Source organism: Thunnus albacares, chromosome 19, assembly GCF_914725855.1.
Source record: "Thunnus albacares chromosome 19, fThuAlb1.1, whole genome shotgun sequence".
Taxonomy (NCBI): domain Eukaryota; kingdom Metazoa; phylum Chordata; class Actinopteri; order Scombriformes; family Scombridae; genus Thunnus; species Thunnus albacares.
Genome location: NC_058124.1, coordinates 17,203,402 through 17,227,718, shown reverse-complemented (window position 1 = coordinate 17,227,718; position 24,317 = coordinate 17,203,402). Strand labels below are relative to the sequence as shown.

Below are 24,317 nucleotides of genomic sequence, written 5' to 3'. Positions count from 1 at the left end.
TAACAGCAACATATATGACACTTCCGGTCGAAAATTTTCGCCTTTCACAATAAGACATAGGACGGGTTCACAATTTTTCAAGTCTGTCTTAGAACATCAGTTAGGTGCCCATATGAACACTGAAAGTGGTTTTCCTCGCTGTAATCATTCCTCCTGTTCATACTGGGTATTAAAATATCACTTTCAAATGTGTTTTCAATGTAAGTGATGGGGGCCAAAATCCACAGTGTGTCCACACGGTTGTTTTTGTTCAGTCTCAGTTAGTCATATCAAATGGATATCTGCCACATTTACAATCTCTTTTGCATAAAATTCCCTCTTTGTGTTTCCTTGGACAGTGTTTCCCTGTTGAGCTGTGGTGGAAGTATACTAAAAAGAGGGACTTTGGCACTAAAAAGACTGTAACGTTGAAAAATATCTACTTGTTTTGACTCTTTTGGATGGCTGAAGCTTCATATTAGCTTCAGATATAAACCTTTAAATACATTTTTGCACAGAAGGAGGACTGTGGGTTTTATGCCCCATCACTTACACTTTAAGTGCATTATGAAGGGATCTTCTAATGGTCAGTATGAGCAGGAGGAATAATTACAACCAGAAAAACCTATTTCAGTGTTCATTTGGGCACCTGACTGTTGCTTTAAGACAGACTTGAAAAATTGTGGACCCGTCCTTCAATATAAGGTTTAAATTCCTTTTAGTACAGCCAGCGGTGGAAGAAGTACTCAGATTCATCACTAACATAAAATTTGTAATAAGACTGTAAAAATACTCAAGTTACAAGTAAAAGTGTAAAAATACAGATGTATTAACAACAAAATGTACTTGAAGCATCAGAAGCAAATATAGCAATATAGTATTGTATTAAGCAGCAATTTAATGTTGTAACTGGTAACGGTGATGCTAATTTTTGCTTCTTTATATTATATTGGGTAGTTTAATCAATGACAAAGAATGCTTAATATTAAAATTAGCCTTAATATTAAGCAAGCCATAGGTTTTGAATTGAAATAATTGGAAAAGTAAATAGTAACTATAACTGTAAAATAAATGTAGTGGAATACAGAGTTACAATATTTCCATTAGAAGTGTAGTGGAGTACAGTTTAATGTATAAAATGAAAAGTAATGTACAAGTACCACAGGATTGTACTTAGGTAAAGCACTTAAGTATTTACTCATTTTCCACCACTGGAAATTAAGACTGTGTTTTGCAGCAGGGCTGTAGGTAAAAGATTATTTTCATAGTCGATTAATCTGCTGATTATTTTCTCAATTAATCAATTAATCATTTTGTCTTCAAAATATCAGAAAATAGAGCTCAAAGCAACATCTTCAAATGTCTTGTTTTGTCAGATCAGCAGTCCAAAATCCAAAGATATTCAGTTTACTATCATGTATGACTCTGAAAAGCTTCAAATTCTCACATCTGAGAAGCTGCAACCGCTGACTATTTCACATTTAAATAACATATTAAGCAAAACAATGAAAACAAAAAAATCAACATCAACAACTTTGGACAATTCTACCAACACTAAAACATTTTCATGGTTATTTTGCTGTGGAGAGTTCGTAGAATTTACTGCAAAATATTAACAAAACAAAAATCAAAAAATAACATACACATAAAACTACTTGTATCATTTTTTTTCAGGAGAAATTGTGATTTTTCTCTCGTGTCCCCAAATTTATTATTGAAAGCAAATTCTGTGCTTTTATTTGTGAACCAAATCGCTCAACAGGAACTTCCTGTTCTGATGCAGCTGCTCAATTGACACGTTGTCAATCTGTTGTTTATGTTTATGTAGAAGTTTTTGAAATACTGCCACCCTGCGGCCACAGTGATGTAGTTCCTCTATACGTACGGTCATGAAGGGAAAATAGTGCACACACACACACACACACACACACACACACACACACACACACACACACACACCTGTTGACCTAGGTCACCTTTGGGGACATTACATAGACATACATTTATTGTTACATTTATTGTTACATAGACTTATAATTTATTTTTAATCTGAAACTTGTCCCTGAAAGACACACACACACACACACACACACACACACACACACACACACACACACACACACACAGGTTTGCGCAGCTATCCTTGTTAGGACATAGCGTTGACTTCCAATCATTGTGAACCAGGCTCTGGTCCCCATGAGGACCACTGGTGCCGACAAGGTCAGTATTTATACTGGAAAGGGTCCCCAAGAGGTAACAAAAACACAGACACACACACACACACACTTGTTGACCTAGGTCATCTTTGGGGACATTATATAGAGTTACATTTATTTCCTGGAGACTTACCCTAACCTGACCCAGAAAATCAGCTTTTTGAGCCAATTGAGGACGCAGCTTTTGTCCCCAATTGGACTGGTCATTAATCTGAAACTTGTCCCTGAAAGTAGCCTATGACACACACACACATAGTTGTGTTTCCATCACATCAGAGTACATAATATTGATTTACATTAACTTCCTGGAAACTTAAATAATTCACGTGTTGAACTCTTAGTATGTGCTAATTAGGTTCCCTCAGTATAAACAAGCACTGTTTGCTTGTAATTTAGTTACTAAGGTATGTATTCTTTGAGATGTTTTCCTTCGTGACTGGTGAATGGTTTTGTACTAATTTGCTTGGTTATCTTTTTTAATCTCAGGCTCGTGTTCTTATTTAAGGGGATTTCATTGTGTTTGATGTTGACGTTGCAGCAATTCCCTGAATCCAGGACAATTTCCTCCTACGAGACACAATAAAAGTTACCTTGAACCTTGGACCCTAAACATAACCTCATTAACCCTAACCTTGCCTTAAGTCTTCACCCTAAAATGTAATGATTTATGTTGCACACACACACACACATACAAGTTTGTGCAGCTATCCTTGTTAGGACCTTGAATTGACTCCATTGTACATTGTACAACCTAACCCAAACCCAAACCAGGACCTCAGAAATGACATTTTGCCGCATTAGAACTGGGCTTTGGTCCCCATGAGGACTATTGGTCCCAATAAGGTCAATGTTTATACCAGAAACGGTCCCAATAAGGATAGAAAAATGCGTACACACACACACACAGGACACTTGTTTTGGCTACATTCATTCCCTAGAGGCATACCTTAAATATATTTTGTAACAAATAACACTACATTTTAATGGTTTACCTTGTGGAAACCAGTTTTTTATCTCCAGACAGGAGATGAGTCACCATAACGTGACTGAACACATTGTGCACACAATGTGTGCGAACACATTTTTGTCCCTAAAACTTAAGACATGTGCACACACACACACACACACACACATTGCTCTCTCCCCTAAGTCTCACATTGCTCGCCTGAAGGCTCCTTGCAGCTCTAGTAAAAAGTAAAAATACCCACCCATAATTTGCTAAAAAATGTCCAGTGGGTTTGAACAATCATTGTCCGTACAGGGTTGTTGTATGCTGGTTGTCAGTCTAGAGGGCATCCTTGTAGCTGTCTTTATGTGTCAGACGTGTTCAAACCTGTCCACCATTTAACCAAGCAAACAACCTCCTGAAGCGTTTTCTCAGCTGTGTCTTAGTAACCTGGCTCAAAAAGGGAAGTAAATAGCAGAAAGGTAATAGATAAGTCGGTTGAACCGGCAGCTGTGACATTAAGGCAGACCTGTGGAAATGTGCAGCAGCCTTGTAACATTAGAAATGCTGCTTTTGACCTCTTTGTTCACCGGTACTCAGTCTCATTCGAATCAGATTACTGAAGTGCACTTTGACCGGTACAATTAGCATCACATGTCTCAGCTCTTAAAGGATGGTTTTCACAGTTTTTCAAGTCTGTCTTAAAACAATAGTCAGGTGCCCAAATGAACATTGAAACTGAATTTCTTGCTGTAATCATTCCTCTTGTTCATCCTGACCATTAGAAGATCCCTTCATAATGCACTTCCAATGTGAGCGATGGGGGACAAAATCAACAAGCCTCCTTATGTGCAAAAGAAGGCAAAAGAAAGAAAATAAAAAGAGTGGTCTGAGAAATATTACACTATTTATTATTATTGACAGCACTCCAACAATTTATTTACATAGTTTCTAATGAGGTATAGGAGCAGAATCTGGAAGGAGGTATTGCACATAAAAAAAAGCAGATATTGCAGCACAGAAACACAAAAAAGGAAACAAAAAGCTTGCTTTGAATATAAATATAAGTCTATTATAAGAAAGAGTAACTACGAATGTATAAAGTTAAATTAATATCATTAATATAGTTAAAAATGGGTGCTGTAGTTCGACATCTCATCATTTAATGAAAATCTTTGCTGCATTTGCTTTGACAGCTACTGGAGGGCCTCTGTTGACGCATGCGCACATGTCACTTATTTAGATGTCAACTGCTCCAGAGAGATAACGGACAAACAGCTAGCGAGAGCTCTCTGGCGCAGGGAAGTAACACTTCTTTGATCAAAAGCTCCTCTTAGCCTGAATAAAGTAATGAGGTAGATAGTCGGACAGCTAATTACACTAACCCTCGATGTACCAGACTGGCGTCGCCTCAGTGAACATGGACCAGGAGTTTGAAGACATAGATTCAGAGGGCCGGTGGCAAAAACTCTACCTAGTAAGTCTGTTAGCATAGTTAGCATGTAGCTAACACAGATGATAGTCAATACTTTTAAGCGCGCATTTAATTTAGTTAACTCATTTTTCAGCTAGCTCATCAAGTATCCGATATTAAGCTTGTCTTTTATCGCTGTTATCTTTTAGATATGTGTCTGTAATCGCCTTAAAGTGTTCCCGTTTGTCCAAAAAAATAACACAGAGCCACTTTTGTCTCATAACGTAAATGTAAATATGACCAATGTGCCGCTGCGTAAGGTTGATTTGCTGTTGTACATGTTGTGTTATTTAGTTATTTAGTTTATCCACTCTAACGTTACAAGTCTAATCTTAATGTAAAAAGTTGTTCAATGTTATAAACCTGAAAGTAAACGGCTGTAAAGTACGCTGTGATTATTAGACACATTTCAGGTAGGATGTGACTGGTTTCCTGCTTTGCTGTCCCGTGATGCCCATTAATGCTCATATTAAAGGAAAAGTTCACACTTTTCAGTTAGTTACCCAACATTTAAATAGGTTTTTCTTTTTTTGGTATTATGGGCACCTGACTGTTGTTTTCAGACACACTTGGAAAAATTGTGAACCTATCCTTCAAGTGCACAAATACCATCAGCTGTTACTATGTCAGTTTGACTTAAAATGTGACGATATACTTTTTTTGATTTCTCGTTTCTAAACAATCTTTCTGTTGTCTTCAGGAAATTAGGAATCAATCCCACGAGTGCTCCTACAAAGTGGCGAAATATCCAGAGAATCGCAACCGCAACAGATACAGAGATGTCAGTCCATGTAAGTGTACATTTGTGTATGCAATAGTCTAATTTATTGTTAAGAAGTAGGATAAATTGGTGTTTCTTAGCTACTGATCCTGTAATAATTGTGTTTCGCACATTCCCCGCAGTCGATCACAGTCGGGTGAAGCTGGAGAGCACAGAAAATGACTACATCAACGCAAGTCTGGTAGTGATGGAGGAAGCCCAGAGAAGTTACATATTGACTCAGGCAAGTCCGAGGCTTTATCAATCCTCCAGACATACATGAATACATGCAAACAGGTCTGTTTCATAGCCGGAAAAGACTTAACCACTGGTTTAAGGAAACTGGTGGTTGACAGACCCATGTGCCAGAGAAGCAAGTCAGTGTGAAAGCAAATTTACCCAGCAGGCTAGTTTTGTTTTCCAAACTTGATATTAAATTATGTGTGATTATGTTGATTAACTGGGAGCGATGGTAAAAAGAGAGCGTTAGTTGGGTTTAGATAAACCATTTAACAAATCATGATTTAGATCTCTGCATTACTGTCTTCTGTTAACTGTAGGGCTGTACAGGCTATTGAGAGAGAAATGTGTACAGTTGCTTATGTGCCCATATAAAGTAGCTACAAGGAAAAGTAGGGCTGGTGACTAAGACATTGAAGTATTTAAATATTTACAATATTGAAACAAAACCAGTAAAACCTTATCCAGATTATCGCAGAAAACAATCTAATGATTGTTGGATTGTCTGTATTTCTAAACATTTTGAATAATTTAAACAGTATTTTTTACCTAAGCTTTTTTCTTCTTTATTCATTTTAGTACGTCAATCAATATGCACACGGGGTTTTTTTTGCTTTTACTAACACATGAAATAGAAACTGAAAATAAGAATATTCTAGCAGCCTTTGGTCATCACAACACCGCTGCCAAGAGACAGTGTTGCTTGTATAAAGCAACATGCATAACAACATAACATGACAGACAGTCCAGTCGGCTCATATGAATGAGTTTAAACTGACCCTTTAATGGCAAAGAAAACCCTTCAGGGGGAGAATCCGTCTCAGGAGGACCCTTGTTGAATACTTTCATTCTCTATTCAGCTGTTTACCTCATGACTAAAAGGAGAACTCAGGTCACAAGCTGATCTTGACTTTGACTTGTGGGATCATGAATGTTTCGCAGGTACCCACCTGTATTTTAAAGATAACAGCTATCTGAAAATCAAAAGGCACCAGTTACATTGGCAGTTGAATGAAAACATTTCCTGGTTTAACTCAGTCACTGAGGTTTGTATAATTTTTGCATTTTTCAGTCTTTTCTAAAGACTTTAGACATAACACCATTAGTGACTTCTGTGTAATTACATAAACAGAGAAAAGAGGGAGACACCAGATGTTTTCTCATTTTTCTTAAACGCAGCTAGAAGATAATCGGATTTGTGAAATTCTGGTCTTGACAAAGTTTTTGGTTTTCATTGGTGTTGCTGTGTGGAATTTTTTTCAACTCTCCAACTAAAAACCTCTAGTAATTACACTACGAGGGCAGATACTGTGTATCAGATTTAAACACTATTACTATGAATTACATATCAATGCTTATGAGTGGAAGAACTAATTAAGTAATCTGTAAGGTCATCAACATTAATTTCCTGAAGACATGAGAATATGTGGCTTCAGTTTAAGAATCAAAGGACAAATAACCACTCAATTTATTCATGTGATTTTTTTCTTTCTGACCACAGAAAACTGAGACAGGGCTGATGAAACAGATTGTAGTTTACCATATGATAATGCTTATCTTTAATGGAACACTGCCTCAGCAATTTATGAATAAATGTCAACTTTTTTGTGAGATACTTGGATGTATGTTGGATGCTCAGCACTGAATTGTTGTTTGTGTGCTTTTGTCAGTTTGAGATTAGGCAAAGCAGAGTTGTACCACTCTTCTGTGGTTGTCTTAGGTATTAAAATGAAACCAAAACACAGACCAGACAGCTTGAAATGACTCACTCACAATGAAAATTGAAAGAAGGAACCCACTTTCGCCGATAATTCAAGGTGCGATGAGTTGTGTGGGTCCTTAAATCATTATCTTGATTTGTTTACATTAACAATCTTCTATTGTTTGAGAGACATTTGACATTTACAGATGGTGCACCTTAGAGTGCTGTGTTCTCGACTCAACCACATCATAACCTTTAGCAGTCTTGACCTTTAACTAAACTCTGGTTATCATTCTGTAAATCTATGCTGCTTAGTTATCACATTGATGAAGACAAAACTCGGCCTGTTGCTCAACTAATGTATTCAATGGTTACAATATTACTGTTCATGCCAGAGACACACATTTCCATTGTAAATGACTTCCCACTGTCCCACTGGAATGATTCGGTCCAGACGTGTAAGTGATGAAAGTCTGTTTGTTGCCCGCAGGGTCCCCTCAGGAACACCTGTGGCCACTTTTGGCTCATGATCTGGGAGCAGAAGACCAAAGCAGTCATCATGCTCAACAGGGTCATAGAGAAAGGCTCGGTAAGCAGCATACACTGAACAAATATATCATATTGTCTGGTTTGACATCTGTATGGTGCGCACACACCTACACACTGTCTGTAGAAATACTGAATTGACCACAGAAAGACTAGTCATAGACACCACTTTATCCTCAGTAACACGCACACACGTTGTCATATTCTGCAGCCTGCTGACAGCGTGAAATAACTTTTGCAATTCATCTTCAATTTAGTTTAAATGGTCTGATTTCCAGTCAGCAGGATAACTGGAATTCAGTGTTTTGACAGCATGTTCACAGATTTATGTCAGGATCCAGGATGCTGCCCAACCTTTCAATTCCTACGACTCCCGTGATCCTTTGATGTGCTGATGAACCCTACACACACACACACACACGCATGCACGCACACACTAATGCTCTCTCTCACGCAGAGCAGCTGTGATCTCCCTCTTTCTCGGTAAAGCAGCTGGAGTGGATCTTGCTGGGTCATGAGATTCACTCACTGACTGTTTACTTGGAAATAGAGGCTAAAGAGCATCTAGTCCGCAGATATTATTAACCTCACAAGGATCTTTTATTTAGGCCAGCTCACCAATCCTGCAGTGAGAAGGTTGCATAATGGACTTATCCTCGACAGTCCCGGTCATTGTCTGTTTACTGAGAAAATACTGTATGATGACAGTATTATCAGTTGTTAAAATACTTAAAATATTTGTCACAGTATTTGACCACAAAAAAGACAGATTACTTGCTTTTCTCTTAAAACTTTTGATAAAATTATTTATACTTTGGCGCAGAACTCAATCAGGAATTGTTTTTGGATTGAGCTGAATTTCTCATCTCAACTCTGTCTGAGGTGGATTTTTTCCCACTACTAGAATATCAAATAACAAAATAGCATTTTAAGAACGGCTGTGCATATTTAAGATCCTGTTATTTTACAATATATATTTTATATTATTTTTATGTTATTTTATATATTATATTTTGTTTTATGTTCATTTCTATAGACTTTATGGATATATAACATAGTGGTGCAGTTTAGGGCTGCAACTAACAATCACTCTATTTGTCAATTAATCTGCCAATAATTTCCTCGATTAATCGTTCATAAAAAGTCAGAAAATAGTGAAAAAGAACAATTTCCCAGAGTCAAAGGTGACGCCTTCAAATGTCTTGTTTTATCCGACCAGCAGTCCAAAATTCAAAGATGTTCAGTTTAATATCATGTATGATTAAAAAAAGCATTAAATCCTCACATTTTAGAAGTTGAAAACAGCAAATTTTTGCTTTAAAAAAAGACTCAAACGATTATCAAAATCGTTGCAGTTGCTCTTGATCGACTAAATGATTAATCAACTAATCGTTTGCTCTTAAATCACAGTGTGCTGTTAGGATTGCCGTCTGAAAATACGCAAAAATAACACGTGAGAAAAACAAAATACATGCACAAAATCATTCGAATTTGTGGGCACTTTTTTCAACATAAAAAGGTGAAATAAATTAGTTGGACATAGGTGCAATAAAATGTAAAAATAACAAAACGAAACAGGTTATGAGTTGGATTTGTTAAATATGTTGACATATTTTATTTGTATATGTTTCTGAGCTGAAAGTATGTTATGTAAATGTGTCATGTATGTGTGAGTGTGTTCAGGGGAATGTGTGTAAGAAGGGAGATGAAAAGATGAACTTTTAGGGCACCTTTGTCCTCAGCTCTTTGTATTTTCTCATGCAGCCTCCCTTTCAGCGCCGAGCATCAAACTGTCCTCCTGTTAATCGTCAGCTGCTGCACCTCAAGGCTAACCTCTCAGCTAGCATCTGCTTTTCATCTGGCCCGTTTTTCTTTTGTCAGATGTTTAATTCCTTCGGTATCTCTCACCACGTTTTCTTCTTCTTCTTCTTCTTTTTGTGACAGGAAAAGTGTGCCCAGTACTGGCCCACGGCTGAGGAGCGAGAGATGGCCTTCAGAGACACGCGTTTTGTGGTCACGCTGTTGTCAGAAGACACCAAATCCTACTACACCACCAGAGTGTTGGAGCTGCAGAATATTAACGTAGGCCAGAGTATTATTTGATATCAGGGGAATTCCCTGTAAAAGGTGACAACTGAAATGGTTCAAAACACATCACGGGTGTGTTGTCTTTGTTCATAACTAAAGTTTGCTATTTGCTGTTTCTACAGACATTCATCTGATAATATCGTCTTGTTGTAAGAAGCAAGACAGATTAGACCGTTTTTGAGTTTCACCTCCCCACGCTTTCAAAGATTTTCTAGGGTGTAGGTGGAGAGAAAATGCAAATGAGATGCAGATTATGAGCAGTTGAAGTAATTAAAATAAAAAACAAATGTTTAAACGACCATGTTTGAGCTGCAAATTGCAGTTTTGCATTGAGATTTTCACCCTTATCTACCACTAATCCATCATTTTTAATATTCAGCAAACACAGATTTATTTATTAGTTGAAATGCCAGAGTTATCACAACAAGAACAAACTTGAAAAACAAGTATACGCATACTCAAATTTGCTGCTTCTATGTGTTTGCAGAATCTGATTTTCTGCAGGTATTGAAGCTTTGGAAATGTTTGCTTATTTCAGCTTTCAAACACCACAGAAATAACCTCAAGTGACCCTAGCCGCAGCTGATAAACATCAGCATTCAGAGGCTCACTGGAAATAAATAGAATAGGTTCTGTACCTGCTAACGAGGCCTCATTGTTTTCCTCCTTTCCTAGACTGGGGAGAAGAGAGAGCTCTACCACTTTCATTACACCACGTGGCCTGATTTCGGCGTCCCAGAATCCCCGGCGTCCTTCCTAAACTTCCTCTTCAAGGTGCGGGAGTCGGGTGCGTTGGGCGCGGATCACGGGCCGGCTGTGGTGCACTGCAGTGCTGGGATCGGACGCTCAGGGACGTTTTCGTTAGTGGACACATGTCTGGTCCTGGTAAGCTCTGACTTTTCCTTTGTTTCTATGTTTTGTAGACAAAAAACACAGTTTGTATGACCCCCCAAAAAAATGCAGAACATTTACAGTAAATGCTCAAAATATCTATCTAAGAAAGGGAAATGATGATGAAATGTTTTATCAGGACAAGCGATAAGTACAAATGATGAAAAACGATATTAACGGATATGGTTAACCGTTTGATCTGAAAAACCACATATTAACATGTGGGTTAACACATCAGTTTTAGAGATGCAAGTGATTTTTTTTTTTTTTTTGTTCCTGTTTTGAGGAAAGAGGAAGATTATTAGATTTTTAGAAGCAATTTATCTTGTCTCGTCATGTCTACGTGCAGCATTGGGTACTGGAGCCAAAAGAAAAAGCACAGCAGAAATGTAACGTGACTTTCTGCAGTTGACCAAAGTCATTCTGGGAAATGTATGGTAGATAAGCTAAAAAAAAACACTCCCTCAGTTACTGAATTGTACTCACCATCACCGCTCCGACAATGCATAAGAATGTGTCAGACTTAAATTTTCCTTCAAAACACACAAACACAACAGAAATTATTGGCCTGATGCCAAAAGAACGACTTCATGAGAAAAATGAGATCATCCAAGCTGAGCCAAACTGTTCTGCTATCCTGTCCAGATGGACAAGAGGAAAGACCCCTCATCAGTGGACATCAAAAACATTCTTTTGGACATGAGGAAGTACCGCATGGGCCTGATCCAGACCCCTGACCAGCTGCGTTTCTCCTACATGTCTGTCCTCGAAGGAGCCAAGTACATCATGGGAGACTCGTCTGTACAGGTATAGCTGCACCACAAAACACCACAACCATTTCAGTCTGACACCTTCTCGCTCTCTTATTGACGTACATCACAAATACATTTTCCTTTCCATTTAGTCTCATTTTTCCAGTGGGGGTCTTTCTTAAGAAAAAGACTCAATAAATTGATAAATGGTGGGTTTTTTTCCAGTGGATTTCAGTTCACGTATGTCTGATTTATCATGTAAGAATTGTGCAATATTTCTCCTACAATTGCACTAAGATTTTATTATATTGCTATGTATATATTTTGTATAATACTATGTAATACCACTGCTCCCACCACTACCACAAGGGCAATATTTCTCCTACAGTTGCTGTAAGATATTTATTATATTGCTATGTATATATTTTTTTTGTATAATACTTGATCATATTTAACTACTTTCTTTTATTCTTGGTTTTATCCAAGCTTCTATACTGAAGATTGCTGTCAAACTGTATTTCGTTGTGTATTAATACAATAACAATAAAGAATCTATCTATCCAAGCAGAGAGTTGATGGACTCCCAACTCTTCATAGGCAAAGAACCAAACATCGCCCTGAAGCCTCGAGTCCAAAAAGATGTTCATTGTTGTATTTGAATAGATGAATGTTAGGATTAAATGTTCCTTTGAAGCCTCATGATCATTTTTTTGGGCCTGCTGTGAAAGCTTAGGGCCAGATGACAGACGGTTTCAAAACACAAGTGTTTTATAGCTTTTATCAACAACATTCTGAGGTGGAGCGAAAAGCCAGTCGGGGAGATGTGATAATCATTTAAATGTGGGGATAACTATGCATATTTTCAGACAATCTTTTCCTGGAAAGCATTCATAGTGCTTTCAACTCTACTTTCAAATTGACGTCACTCCAGGTGCGCTCACTCGGCTGCATGAATTGTAATCGTTTTTTCTTCATATCTTTTGAGAGATCCTCATCTTTCAACACATCCAGGTCAAACCACGTCCACACTTATTCACTTTCTCTCTGTCACTTGCTTACTTTGGGGCCTTTTTCTTGGTTTGCAGTGGTTTGTGTGCATCAAACCACTGTGTTGATTTGTTTTTTTTTGTAGTAGGGTGGAAACAGTGATCTTGCTACATGATTAGGCTTAAATTCCTCATTGGTAGCCACATTTTTTCTTATCTCACACAAGATTATAATTCCATGTAATTTTGCAAATAAACTGACCAAATATGGGCTTTGTTTTGCCACCAAATTTCTTAATGAATCTCTTTCAGATGTGTCTGTTTTTTATTTATTGCATCAGCATAAAAACTGAACTCTCTCCTCCTGGTTCCTTCTCTCCGTATAGAATCAGTGGCGGGAGTTGTCCAGAGAAGACCAGGAGCCGGCAACTGACTCTCCACCCTCAACTCAGCCTCAGGCCAGGTGTCCGACAGAGCGATACAACGGCAGCCAGCGAGGAGGACAGCCAGATGAGGGAGGAGACTACAGGCAGGACGGAAAAATACCCGCACAGTCCCCCTGCAAGGAACAGGAGCTGGACGGCAGCACGGCACAGTCAGTACACGGAGCTGCTAATAAAATGCACCAATTATTGGCCATCGATCATTACTTATAGTTTTTTTTGAGTAGGTTATTGATGATTGGCTGATTATGGCCTCAAAGGAACTATCAATATCATAGAATTCAGGAGATCACATGACACTAAAAGAAGTTTATGATCCACACATATTACACATTTTGGATTTTTAATGAATGATACCTTTTTTTTTACTCTAAATATGTTGGAATTTGGCATTTTTTAGGTAAAAAACTGGTAAATGTAGAGCAAAAACATTTAGACCAACATGTAGGTAGATAACATTTACAGAGAAGATTAAGATATGATTTAAAAGTGGACTTTTCATAGTCTTTTGGTCTGACTTAGTCCAAAATTTCCAACGTGGGAAGGGTTGTGTCGGGGCCGACTCGTGACATCATTCACATAAAACATTACAATTCATTTCCTTAATTAAAATCTTAGACCGCTTCATTGAAAACACATAATAATCTCACTATTTAAAATCCATTTTCTTCGTTTTTTGTTTTGTTTTTTTTTACACAGCAAGCGACGCAGAGAAGACAGTATCTCCAAATCAGGAACACCCAAGACACCCCAAAGCAAGCCCAGGACAAATGACTCAGAGAAGAAGAGAAAAAGGTGATTTCATGTTTTTCAGCTGAAACCAACTCTTTATTTTGCACACACACAGAAACCCCATCAAGTGATAGTTACTTTCCAGGATGATTTATCTTTTGTGTTCACTGTAAATTACATTAGTCTCCTTTTTAGACAGAAATGCAATGACTTCTTTGATGTTGAAATGATGTCAAGGAAAGACAACTTAATGATGAGTCATTTTTTAAGCTCCATTTCTTTAAAACCCCACAGAGAGAATCCAGGCAGGCGTGACTCAATCTCCTAATAAGATTAGTTAACATCAGCACAGCACTGACACTTCATATTCTCTTCTCTTTTTTAAAATTTTTTCCGGTCTGTCTCTTGTCTCTCTCAGTTTAACTAGCTGACATCTACTTCATGTTCTCATAAAGGCGAGACAGACCTGATGAAGCACTTATTTCTGATGAGTGTGCACCTTCAAAAGGAAAAAAAAAAAAAAAAAACACCTCACTAAGTCATTTCTGAGAAGCCTTCGTCTGGTGTGTATGTGTGACATGTCAGTGTTGTTCCAGTCAGCCTGACCAGGTCTTAATCTGCTGTTGTGGTTCTTCTCGGACAGTTTGGGCTGCATTTGCTGCACATGACAAGAGCTGGCCTGTCCAGCGGGGGGCAGTGTATCTTTACCCCCCCTCTGTGACAGAAACAACAACCATGAAGAGCACATTTATAGAGGAGGAAGTTTACCCGCAGCTTTTAAAAAGAACTCCCACTCTCGTACGTGGAGGTGTGTGTGTGTGTGTGTGTGTGTGTGTTAGTGTGTGTGTGTTAGTGTGTGTGCGTGCTGTGTTTTTGTTTCTGTTGGGGTTTTGTTCTTCTCTTTGTGAGTTGCTTGGCTGTGGTTTGGAGTCGTTCATATTGGCTGCACTCTAGCATGATGTGTTTGTGTGTGTCTGTGTGTGTGTGTGTGTGTGTGTGTGTGTTTGTGGTTAATCGTTGAAGCTCTGACACCTCAGGAGGAGCTGGAATAATGCAAGGTGCTAATTTAAAACAGTGCATCGTGGATTTAAATTCAGCTGCATCTTTTTATCTGTTCTATCTATATCAAATGTCAGCGCGTGACTGCACTTCACTGCTATGCGCATCAGAGTGCTGCTGTTTTGATTTTGCAACTAAGTTAGCTGAGGACAGAGAATACAGAAACATCCAAAATGAACAAAGGATTAACATAAAGTAAATTCTTGTCTTGGCTGAGGCTTTTGGTCCTCATTAAAGTTTGTTGCATGATTCTATGTTTTTGCTGGAGCTCCTAACTTTCAGTTTTGTTTTTCTAGTATTTATGTTTCTTAGCATTAATCGGTCTGTGGGTTTTAAACTGCGTTAGTTGTATTTTGGCAAGTTTGAAAGGGCATAAAAACTTCTGGATGTGAGAAATCGGACAGTGAGCCTTTTATTTCCATATTTAGGGGTCAGTTCTTGGAGGACATTTGTTGATTAAACTGATCAGAGGACTCTGACTAAACTAACTTTTTGTCGTCTTCTGCTATTATATATTCCACCTGTAAAATTTAATATATTTCTACAAGTTTTATATTATATTTATACTGGCATGAGTGCAATTAAAAACTCTACATGTAAAGCCAACGAGCTGGGCAGCATTAGCTACCCAGGAGTGACAGATTTATGTAGCTAATTAACTTTTCCTGGCTGGTTTTGAACACAGCAGAACAGCAAATGTATCGCTCTTATGTTGGGCTGAAACTAGTGATTATTTTTGATTATTGATATGTCGGTTACTGTTTCGATGCATCAGAAAACTATGAAAAATGCAGTTCCCAGAGCCCAAAGTGACAAATCTTCAAACATCTTGTCAAATCCTCACATTTGAGAAGCAGGGAATGTTTGGCATTTTTGTTTGATAATTGTCTTAAACAATAATTTAATTATCAAAAATGTTGCCAGCCAATTTTTTTTGATTCACTAATCTATTAATCACTAATTGTTTCAGCTTTATTACTATCTTCAAAACCCGTCTACATCATCTGGAGACGAGCTCACAGACCATCACATCTAATGATGCGTTGAAATGAATTTGCATAACTTGTAAAGCGGAAACTTCCATGACAATCTTACATTTATAGCTGCAGTAAGAACATCTGAAGACAGTGTGACATGTCGCTTATTAAACATGATGGCTGCTTTCGCTGCATTAATAATCAATCTGATGTTGATAAAGTGCCACAGTTCTTGCTATGAATTGAACTTTCTCTCTGTAGGAAAGTTTAAGTCTGTAAACTCGGCTAGGCTGAAGACGTGTTTGAATTTGTTTTTTTTTTGGCACAATTTCCTGCGATCACTTTCTGAGCTTCACTGACAAATCTGACAGAAAATAGTTTTGAGTTCAACCCTTTCAACTGTTTTTGTCTTGTGACAGGGCGAAAACCAGTGACTGCTAACCACCTCCGCCTGCAGCCACGTGTGACTACAGCTCTGGCAGCAAAAAGCCAACATCGGCAGGGATCTCCAGCTCTCTCCCAACCTCCGTGTCCTCCTTCCTCAACTCCAAACCACTCTTCCTCACCTCCACCTCCAAAACCGCCAACAGCCAGCTCTCCTCTCTTCATCGTTTTTATATTTGGTTCCAGCTTAATAGCATTATCCCGTCGCTGCACACCCTTCTTCTTCTTCTTCTTCCTCCCATTAGCGGCACGTCACTCCCACATCCTGGTCCTCCACCCGCAGACCCCTCTCCTCATTTCTCGTCAACCTCTTCTAAACTGTTTACAGCAGATACTTCGACATTCTTTGAAGAGAGCACATTTGAAGACACAAACACACCAGCGCTTCACCCGCCCCTCTCCCCTCCCCATCTCCCCCCTCCGGCTACACCTCAAACCACCGCCTGCGCTGCTTTCTGGAGTCAGAAAATCAGTTTTTTTGATTTAATATTATTCGCAGCTTCGTCATTCTATTATGCTTCTTTGCATTCATGAAATTAAGACTGAAAATAGTGGCTATGCATTGCCAATTTGTAATGCTGTTCATATGTGTATTTTTAGAAAAACTTTTTTCAGAGGCGAAAAATAAAAATGTTCTATTTTTTATAAGAGATTACTTGAAGTTTTTCCACAGTTTTTTGGGGGGTTAAATGAAAAGCACTGCCCCCCTCCCACATGAGAAATACAGTGGCATGTAATATTTCCATGATGTAAATAGTGTTCTTTTTAAAAAAAAAAAAAAAAAAAGTGTGTAAAAAGACATATTTTTGCTTGTAAAAACAGACAATGAGGAAAGAGAGAAAATGTTACAGATTTGAATACAGTAAAAAAAAAAGCTGATTTGATGACTTGTTCTCTTTTCAAATGAAGTTCCTCTTCTCCTAGAGTGTAATCTATAAATAAAACTGGTATCATCTAGTTTACATAACAACATGTCTTTGCCCTTTTTCTGGTAACTGCACTACAAATCTGTGGCTTGATTGTTACATTAGCAGCAACTTAGAGGTTCATTACAAAGTATGTAACACTAATTTAAAACAACAATTTGACATTTTGGGAGATATGGTTCACTTTCTTTTATAGAGAGTGAAAACATGTCACCTTTAGACAGAGCCAGGCGAGTCATTTACACCTGTTTCCAGTCTTTGTGCTAAGCCAACTGGCTGCTGGCTGCAGCCTTTGTTACACCCACGTTTCACCAGAAAGCCAACAAGCGAAGCATTATTTCACGAAATTTAAAACTCTTCTGTTAAAGGTGCTTTTAGGGAAGAAAATGTTCTCTGAATCCCCCTTGACTGTCTTAAGGAAATATTTATGATAATAATAAAACAGTATATACATTACTCTTAATATTTACTTTTAGGGCCAGCAATGTTATTCAAAAGATGGATGTCTCATTTTCAGAGCCAACTTTTTTGGTTTCCTTTTTAGTTTTCTTCCACAATTGGCAGGACAGGACATTCCTTTCCCACAACCAGTCCGCACAGAAACCTCCTAGAAACAGTGATGCAGCCAGAGAGGAAAACCACAAACTTGGCAAAACAATTCAACAAGGTCAAACTGTGGATCTGAATGCACCCTTGTTGTTACCACTTTGTATTTGTCGTAGTGTGTTTTAGAAAGGGAATCAAATTACGGAGGCGGGACTGCCAGGAAGACAACGTGGCGCCTGGCCAACCACTTTCAGTTAGGCAGGCGGAGGCCAGGATCCGGACACAGGCGTAACACAATCAAAGCCTTTATCATTCTAGATAAATTCACACTAGTTTCTTGTAACAATCTTTTAATGGAAAAAAAAAACAAACAAAAAAAACAACATTCAAATGTTGTAATACTAGGAAATAGTATCCCAGAAGTTCACATTTGGGTCAATTCCTGTAAATGACGCAATATTTGTAAAACTTAAGGTTCAAAATAAAGAATATTCTTTTGGAGGTCAGTTTACAACCGTGTTCTAGGACCAGACTTGTAAGTGCGTCAGTTAAACTAATCATACTGCATTATTTTTGGCTTATGAGCTTCGAACACAAAGACTCATTCTTCTGACTAACAAGATGTGACGTCAGTCAAACATGAAGTTGACGGTCTGAAACAATTACAATTATGTAGGAGCAATGCAGATGTGTCAAAGGAAACTTTTGTAACACTTTAATTTACAGGTCCCTTAATTTTAAACAAATTTGGACACCGTCTGAGTCGTTTACAGGTTTTTAATTGTTAATTTTTAGGACATTTTACAGAGGCTGTTGCTATTTGGTATAAATTATAGGAAAAAACAGAAAAGTGTTGGTTTAGTTGATAAGTACCCACTCAACAAGACGTCTTAATAAATTACACTATTGACGATTCTTTAACTGACAGGAAATACTTAGTTTTCAGTGTGTAGTTTTATATGTTAAATGATATATTAGCATATTAGGTTGTTTTTTTTTTTAATAATTTCCTAAAAGTAGCTGGTAATTCTTAAAAAATGTCTTTGAAATTTGGTAATATTCAGGGTGTCCTCGTGTTCATTGTACAACCTAATATGCTAATATGTAGTTGAACACACAAGATGACACTGAAAACTTACCAACTAAACCAACTTTATGCTTTTTTCCTTGTAAGTTGTACCAAACTGCACCAGCCTCTCTGTAAAACATCCTAATAATGAACCGTTAAACACCTGCAAATTACTCAGAAAGTTTCTAGGAAATTAGTATAAAATTAAAGCACTTTTGAAATAAAGTGTTGTCAGAGCTTTGACTTTTCTGGATTCCCCCACAAGCCCATTATAAACTGAAAATGCCAAAAACTACAAATGTGTGTTTCAGAACAGGGCAGGAGGGATGCCGCTCCCAAACAGAAGACTCCAGGAAGTTGGGATCTTCCACTTGTTGGGCTCTTGGCTCTGAAATGAAAAATTGAGCAAAAACAATGATTAAACATTTATTATTTTGTGTTAATTAAGACAGAATAATTCTCACAGTGAGATGTTATGAGCCTACATCTGCAGTATTGGACAGCTGTTTGTTCAGGTTTGTCACTTACAGGATTGTCCAGCAGGTGGAGCCAGTCGTTGAGGTGATTGACGAGGGTGAAGGCGTCTGGGATGTTGTCGCCCTCTGAACAGAAGATCAGCAGCACAGCCAGCGGGACGTCCTCTGCACAGCTAAACACAACAACCAGCACACGTCGTCAGACATTTACTACTACTATGTTTCAGTGTGCTGACTTAAAACTAAACACTGTAATGAGTGAAGTGTTTTAAAGTTTTAAAGCTACATTTAAGCAGACATCTAGTCACAGACATCTACGATACTGTGTAACATGACATTAAGGTAAAATGATTAAAATTATTAATTTTTATTTTGTAATCGAGATAAAGATTTTGCATGAGAAAAGGTAAGCTTAGTCCTCATGCTGCCTGCTACACACACACGCACAGCACTACCGCTGCTTATTACTGCATTAATTATGTGAAATATCTCACAATGCTGCATAACCTGATCAACATGTATCATTTGTTGTTGTAATTGGTTAAAGGTCCTGAGCAGGATTCTCCTAAAAAGATTCGTACAAAAGGAATTGCTCTCAATCATCACTTATGACCCATTAGAAGTATGTGGCGGTGTATTTATCTACAGAGACTCTGCCCTCTGCTGTGTTTGGGACGTTTCTTGGCATCAGCCTTTGGGCAGTGGGTGTTTAGCTCTCAGCCAATAACAGCGCGCAGAGTGTGTCGTCTAGACTCGTAGCGCAGGGACCAGGTTATATCGCTGTCTCAATTTCTGCTCTACTCTGCTCTCTGTCTCTGTGTCGTAGATGTATAAAGAGCAGCAGGTCTGTGTGTCTGTTTGACCGAAGGCGGGGCTGAGCTACACACACGCGGAGCAGAGAGGCCACACCAAATCCAGCAGTCTGGCTCCTTCCTGCAGGATTGTGTGGAGGTGTAAGAGTGTTTATTTGTGCTTTAGAACATAACCTCAGTGAAACAATCAGAAAATATTTATTTATCTGTTTCATGGCTTTGTTCTCGCCAGCGCCGCTAACTCTGTAGCTCGCTCGACCAGTGCAGCTCTCTCTCTCTTTCTCACTCACTTGTCCAGCCGGGGAGGATGGGGCCCGCCAACCGTCAAATCCTGCACAATATACCTTTAATTATGCAGTACAGCGACTCATGTTGCAGGAACCACATGCATTCAGAAATCTATTTTCAAGTTCTTTATCTTAGGTTTATCAGAAATATCTTCACTTTTTAACCTTCAAAAATGAAATCGACACTTTCTTTGAGTCCAGCGATGAATTTAGGTTTCCATGAAGTGTCACGCTGCTCGTTCTCTGTACCTGTCTGTGTAGAGTCCTTTGGTGATGCCTCCTCCGGGGATGTAGAGTCGGGGCTCTGTGTTGCCGTCTGTTAGTCCCGGGAAGGCCGACACTCGCTCCATCTCCCTCCAGCTCAGCTCCTTCAGTGCGTCTTCGCTCACCTTCTGCAGAGCCGGTGTTACCAGGTACCTCAAAGGGGTGCTATCACACACACACACACACACACACACACACACACACACACACACACACACACACACACACAGAGTTGACTTGTAAACAGCATGGGTAGAGAGATGCACTGTTAATGCAGTGCTCTACTGTACATTGTGACATACCCCTGTAGCTGCTGGTCATCCCTCTGGTAGGCGTGACTGCTGGACAGAACTACGGTCCTGGAGAACCCGCTGGCTTTGATCCAAGACACAATCAGTTGACGAAACTTTTTGGATTTTGTCTGCAATTAAAACAGACGTAAGAGCAATAAATAAATGAACGCAGCTCCCATTTCAGTTAGAAGCAAACACAAAACATCTTTAAAGAAAACATGCTCTCTCAAAACATTACAGACATTCTTGCTCAAAACTAGATCATGTAAATGTAAATAAGCAAAGGTGTATTTTTAGTTATGCAGTGTGTGTATCTCTCTCTATAATGAAAACTCCTTTTATAAGAGCTTAAAAGATTGACAGTTACAAAAATAGTTATTAAAATATAAAAGTGTAAAATATACAGTGATTTTATCTGAATTACCCACAAGAAGCCTTAATTCACCTCATGAACTTAGTAACACAATCAGAGCATCAAAACAAAGTTTTTTCACAGTCATTTCAGACTGTTTCATTTACACTGTTGCCATGGCGAAACACACACACACACACACACACACGAGTCAACTCATGATGATGCAACAGACTGTGGCTTTACCTGAACGATTGGCGCCCTGATCTGAAGAACCGCCAGCTTCAGCTCTGCTGCTGTGTAAACTATTAATGAAAAAAGATTTTAGCTGTTATTTGACAGATAAAATGGAGATCAATTTTTGGGAATTTGTAGGATTTTTTTGCCCAGTTCACAGATTCTACAGGTTAAACTGGTGATGACAAAAACCACAAATCAGTTAAAGCATGCTAACAGCCAGTGAGGATGTTGTGATCTGTTCAGAAAAAAAGTAACTCTGCTCATCCTTCTTTTTAGTAATTTACAACAACTGACTTGGATGAAATATAGACTCACAGCTGGAGACCACAACAAGACAGCTTAATTCAAAGCAACTGACAGGAAGCAGCAAATTTAACTCCAACTGTCAGTATAGATCAGTGCTTTTATGCTACATATGCAGGTTAGCGAACCATACTCTCATGAAATGTTTTTCTTCAAACAGGCCCTTAGTGCTGGTTTAATAACAGACACAGTTGGAGCCACTTCAGCAGTGTTTAGGCGGTACCTTCTGCAGCGGTGTGCAGCTCCTCAGCATCTTCTTTGCAGGTCGGGTACGGGTTGTTTCCAGCCATGGGGATGAGACAGTCTGTGTGCATGTAGCCCACCCTGCTCATGTTGAGAGTTGACACGATGAGGTCCACCGCCAGCTGGCCCACGTTGCCGACAGCCACAGCTGGCTGGAGGTAGAATAAACAAAAGAGAGTATGAAATGTGGAGGGAATCTTGAAGGTGGTTGATGATAAGGTAGAACTATTGAAGCGTACAAATAGTGGTTTGTCTCTGGGCATGTCATAAAGGGCACTGGCTCCCCCGAACAGATAGTTCAGACTAAAAACTCAAAGTCATTGGTATATACGGGCTCTCCTTAAAGACTGGAATAATGGTTTAGAAGCATCAGACAACTTCTAGAAGTTATTAACAAGTTATAAAAGATGTCTCATGAGACAGTGATACCCACCTTCAACGACCAGGGACCAAAATAAAGATCCATATGAGAGCGGCAATGATTAGTCCATTAATCAGTTACTTGTCAACTACTAATTGCCAACTATTTTGATATTTGATTAATCATTTGGAGTCATTTTTTTAAGAAAAAAAGTCAAAATTCTCTGATTCCAGCTGCCAAAATGTGAATATTTTCTGGTTTCTTTAGTTCTCTCTGACAGTAAACTGAATATATTTTGGTTATGGACAAAACGAGACATATTTGACTTTGGGAAACTCAACATTTTTCATCATTTTCTGATATTTCATGGACCAAACAAAAAACGAATCCATTACTTGAGAAAATAATCAACACATGAATTGATAATAAAAAATAACATGTTAGTTGCAGGCCTAATCCATACCATATGTTAAAAAGATCTGTATCATTCAGCTTCTTCCTACAACATAGTCTTGGTGCAGTTTTTTTTTTACAATGCTGATCCTGACTTCTGCCTATTTGCTGTGGTCTTACCGGCTCAGTATTAAAACGTCTCAAGAACCAGTGCTGTGATATGAAGGAGGACATCACAGAAAATAATCCAAGTTTTATTAATTTTTACTGAAGCATTGTTTTCTTACTGACCTCTGAACATGGTACAGTGACATAATTTATTAGTTCTTAAGATTTTTATTAATTGTCTTTCTATTCCTTGATTGCACTGAACTTATTCTAATTTGTAATTGCAGTGTGCATTTTCTGTTTTATGTCTGTAAACTTGCTTTTGAAAAGTTCTGTAAATAAAGGTTGCTGTGGTCCTACCTGGTCAGTATTAAAAAGTCAGACGAAACCAGTTCTCCAGTATGACAGAGGACACAACAGAGCATCATTATCCTGAGTTTCATTTTTACTGTAAATTAGCATTTAGCTGTTAGCATGTTAGCAGTCTGTATGAGCCATGGATGTGTTAAGGAGAATATATAGACATAGACATAATAATAAATATATATAATATAATAATACAGCCAGTCATGACATGAGTTAGACTAACTGTTGCAGTGAAGTTTTTCGCCTGAACACCAAACTCACCATGACGAGGGTGAAACCTTTGAAGCAAGGCGGTGAGTTTTGTGAAGAAATAAACATGTTTCTGTTTGGTTTGTAGACACACGGAGCCAAACAGCTGCTGAATAAGATATTTAAATACTATTATAAAGACTAAAGTTATATTCTTCCGGATGCTTTCACTTCTATTTTCATGCCGGTGGATGTTGTGGACCTGAAACTACACGTCGCTTGTCGATGACGAACTAAACGTTTTCGTATCTGGTCTTAATGCCTGAATGAAATGTTTTCATGATTCAAGATTGATTTAGCAAGAAATGTTTTTTAAGTAAAGGTTGGTAAACGTCGACATTAGCTGTGTTAATCGGTCTAAATTGGAAATAGTGTTTTAAACATTACTATTATAATCAGGCACATTAACGGTCTACTGCAGCTCCGCAAAGATGTACTACGTTTTAGAGATCTGCAACTCCTTTTCCCTAAATATAGACCCTTAAATTAACTATTATATAACAAAAACAACAACAACAACAAGAAGACAGAAAGAAAGAGAATAATAATGATAATAATAATAATTAGATGAAATACAGTTTTTGCAACGATGTCTTATTAATTGCTAAAAATAAAAATAAATCCTAAAATATATAAATAATATAACCCTCCCACCCCCTACTATAATCTTTCCACAAAGCCTTTAAGATGACTGGCAGAGTGCCCATAGCCCTCTGATAGTGTGTGATACTTTTATTAGGACCCACGGCAAACAAGAACTCAATAAATAGTTCCATCTATTAAAAAAGTGATCT

The 24,317-nt window shown here is 38.2% G+C and overlaps 2 protein-coding genes across 3 annotated transcripts; one reads left to right on the top strand and one right to left on the bottom strand.

Annotated features, from left to right (window-relative positions):
• The first annotated feature begins 4,385 nt into the window (after nt 1–4,385).
• On the top strand, nt 4,386–18,704 carry ptpn2b (protein tyrosine phosphatase non-receptor type 2b). 2 transcript variants are annotated; one of them, XR_006399072.1, is made up of 11 exons: nt 4,386–4,618; nt 5,316–5,406; nt 5,519–5,619; nt 7,808–7,906; nt 9,808–9,945; nt 10,627–10,836; nt 11,488–11,649; nt 12,967–13,175; nt 13,723–13,818; nt 14,399–14,553; nt 16,211–18,704. XR_006399072.1 is itself a non-coding variant. In XM_044335576.1 (10 exons), the coding sequence occupies exons 1-10, from the start codon at nt 4,532–4,534 to the stop codon at nt 16,230–16,232; spliced, it is 1,215 nt and encodes a 404-aa protein (XP_044191511.1). In that variant the 5' UTR covers nt 4,386–4,531; the 3' UTR covers nt 16,233–18,704. The 2 variants fall into 2 exon arrangements, 1 of the variants encoding a protein (XP_044191511.1); XM_044335576.1 differs by lacking the exon at nt 14,399–14,553.
• On the bottom strand, nt 18,041–23,749 carry psmg2 (proteasome (prosome, macropain) assembly chaperone 2). The gene is made up of 7 exons (XM_044335577.1): nt 23,536–23,749; nt 22,027–22,198; nt 21,507–21,565; nt 20,918–21,036; nt 20,601–20,780; nt 19,305–19,425; nt 18,041–19,164 (listed from the first exon to the last, which is right to left on the bottom strand). The coding sequence occupies exons 1-7, from the start codon at nt 23,590–23,592 to the stop codon at nt 19,084–19,086; spliced, it is 789 nt and encodes a 262-aa protein (XP_044191512.1). The 5' UTR covers nt 23,593–23,749; the 3' UTR covers nt 18,041–19,083.
• Nucleotides 23,750–24,317: the final 568 nt, after the last annotated feature.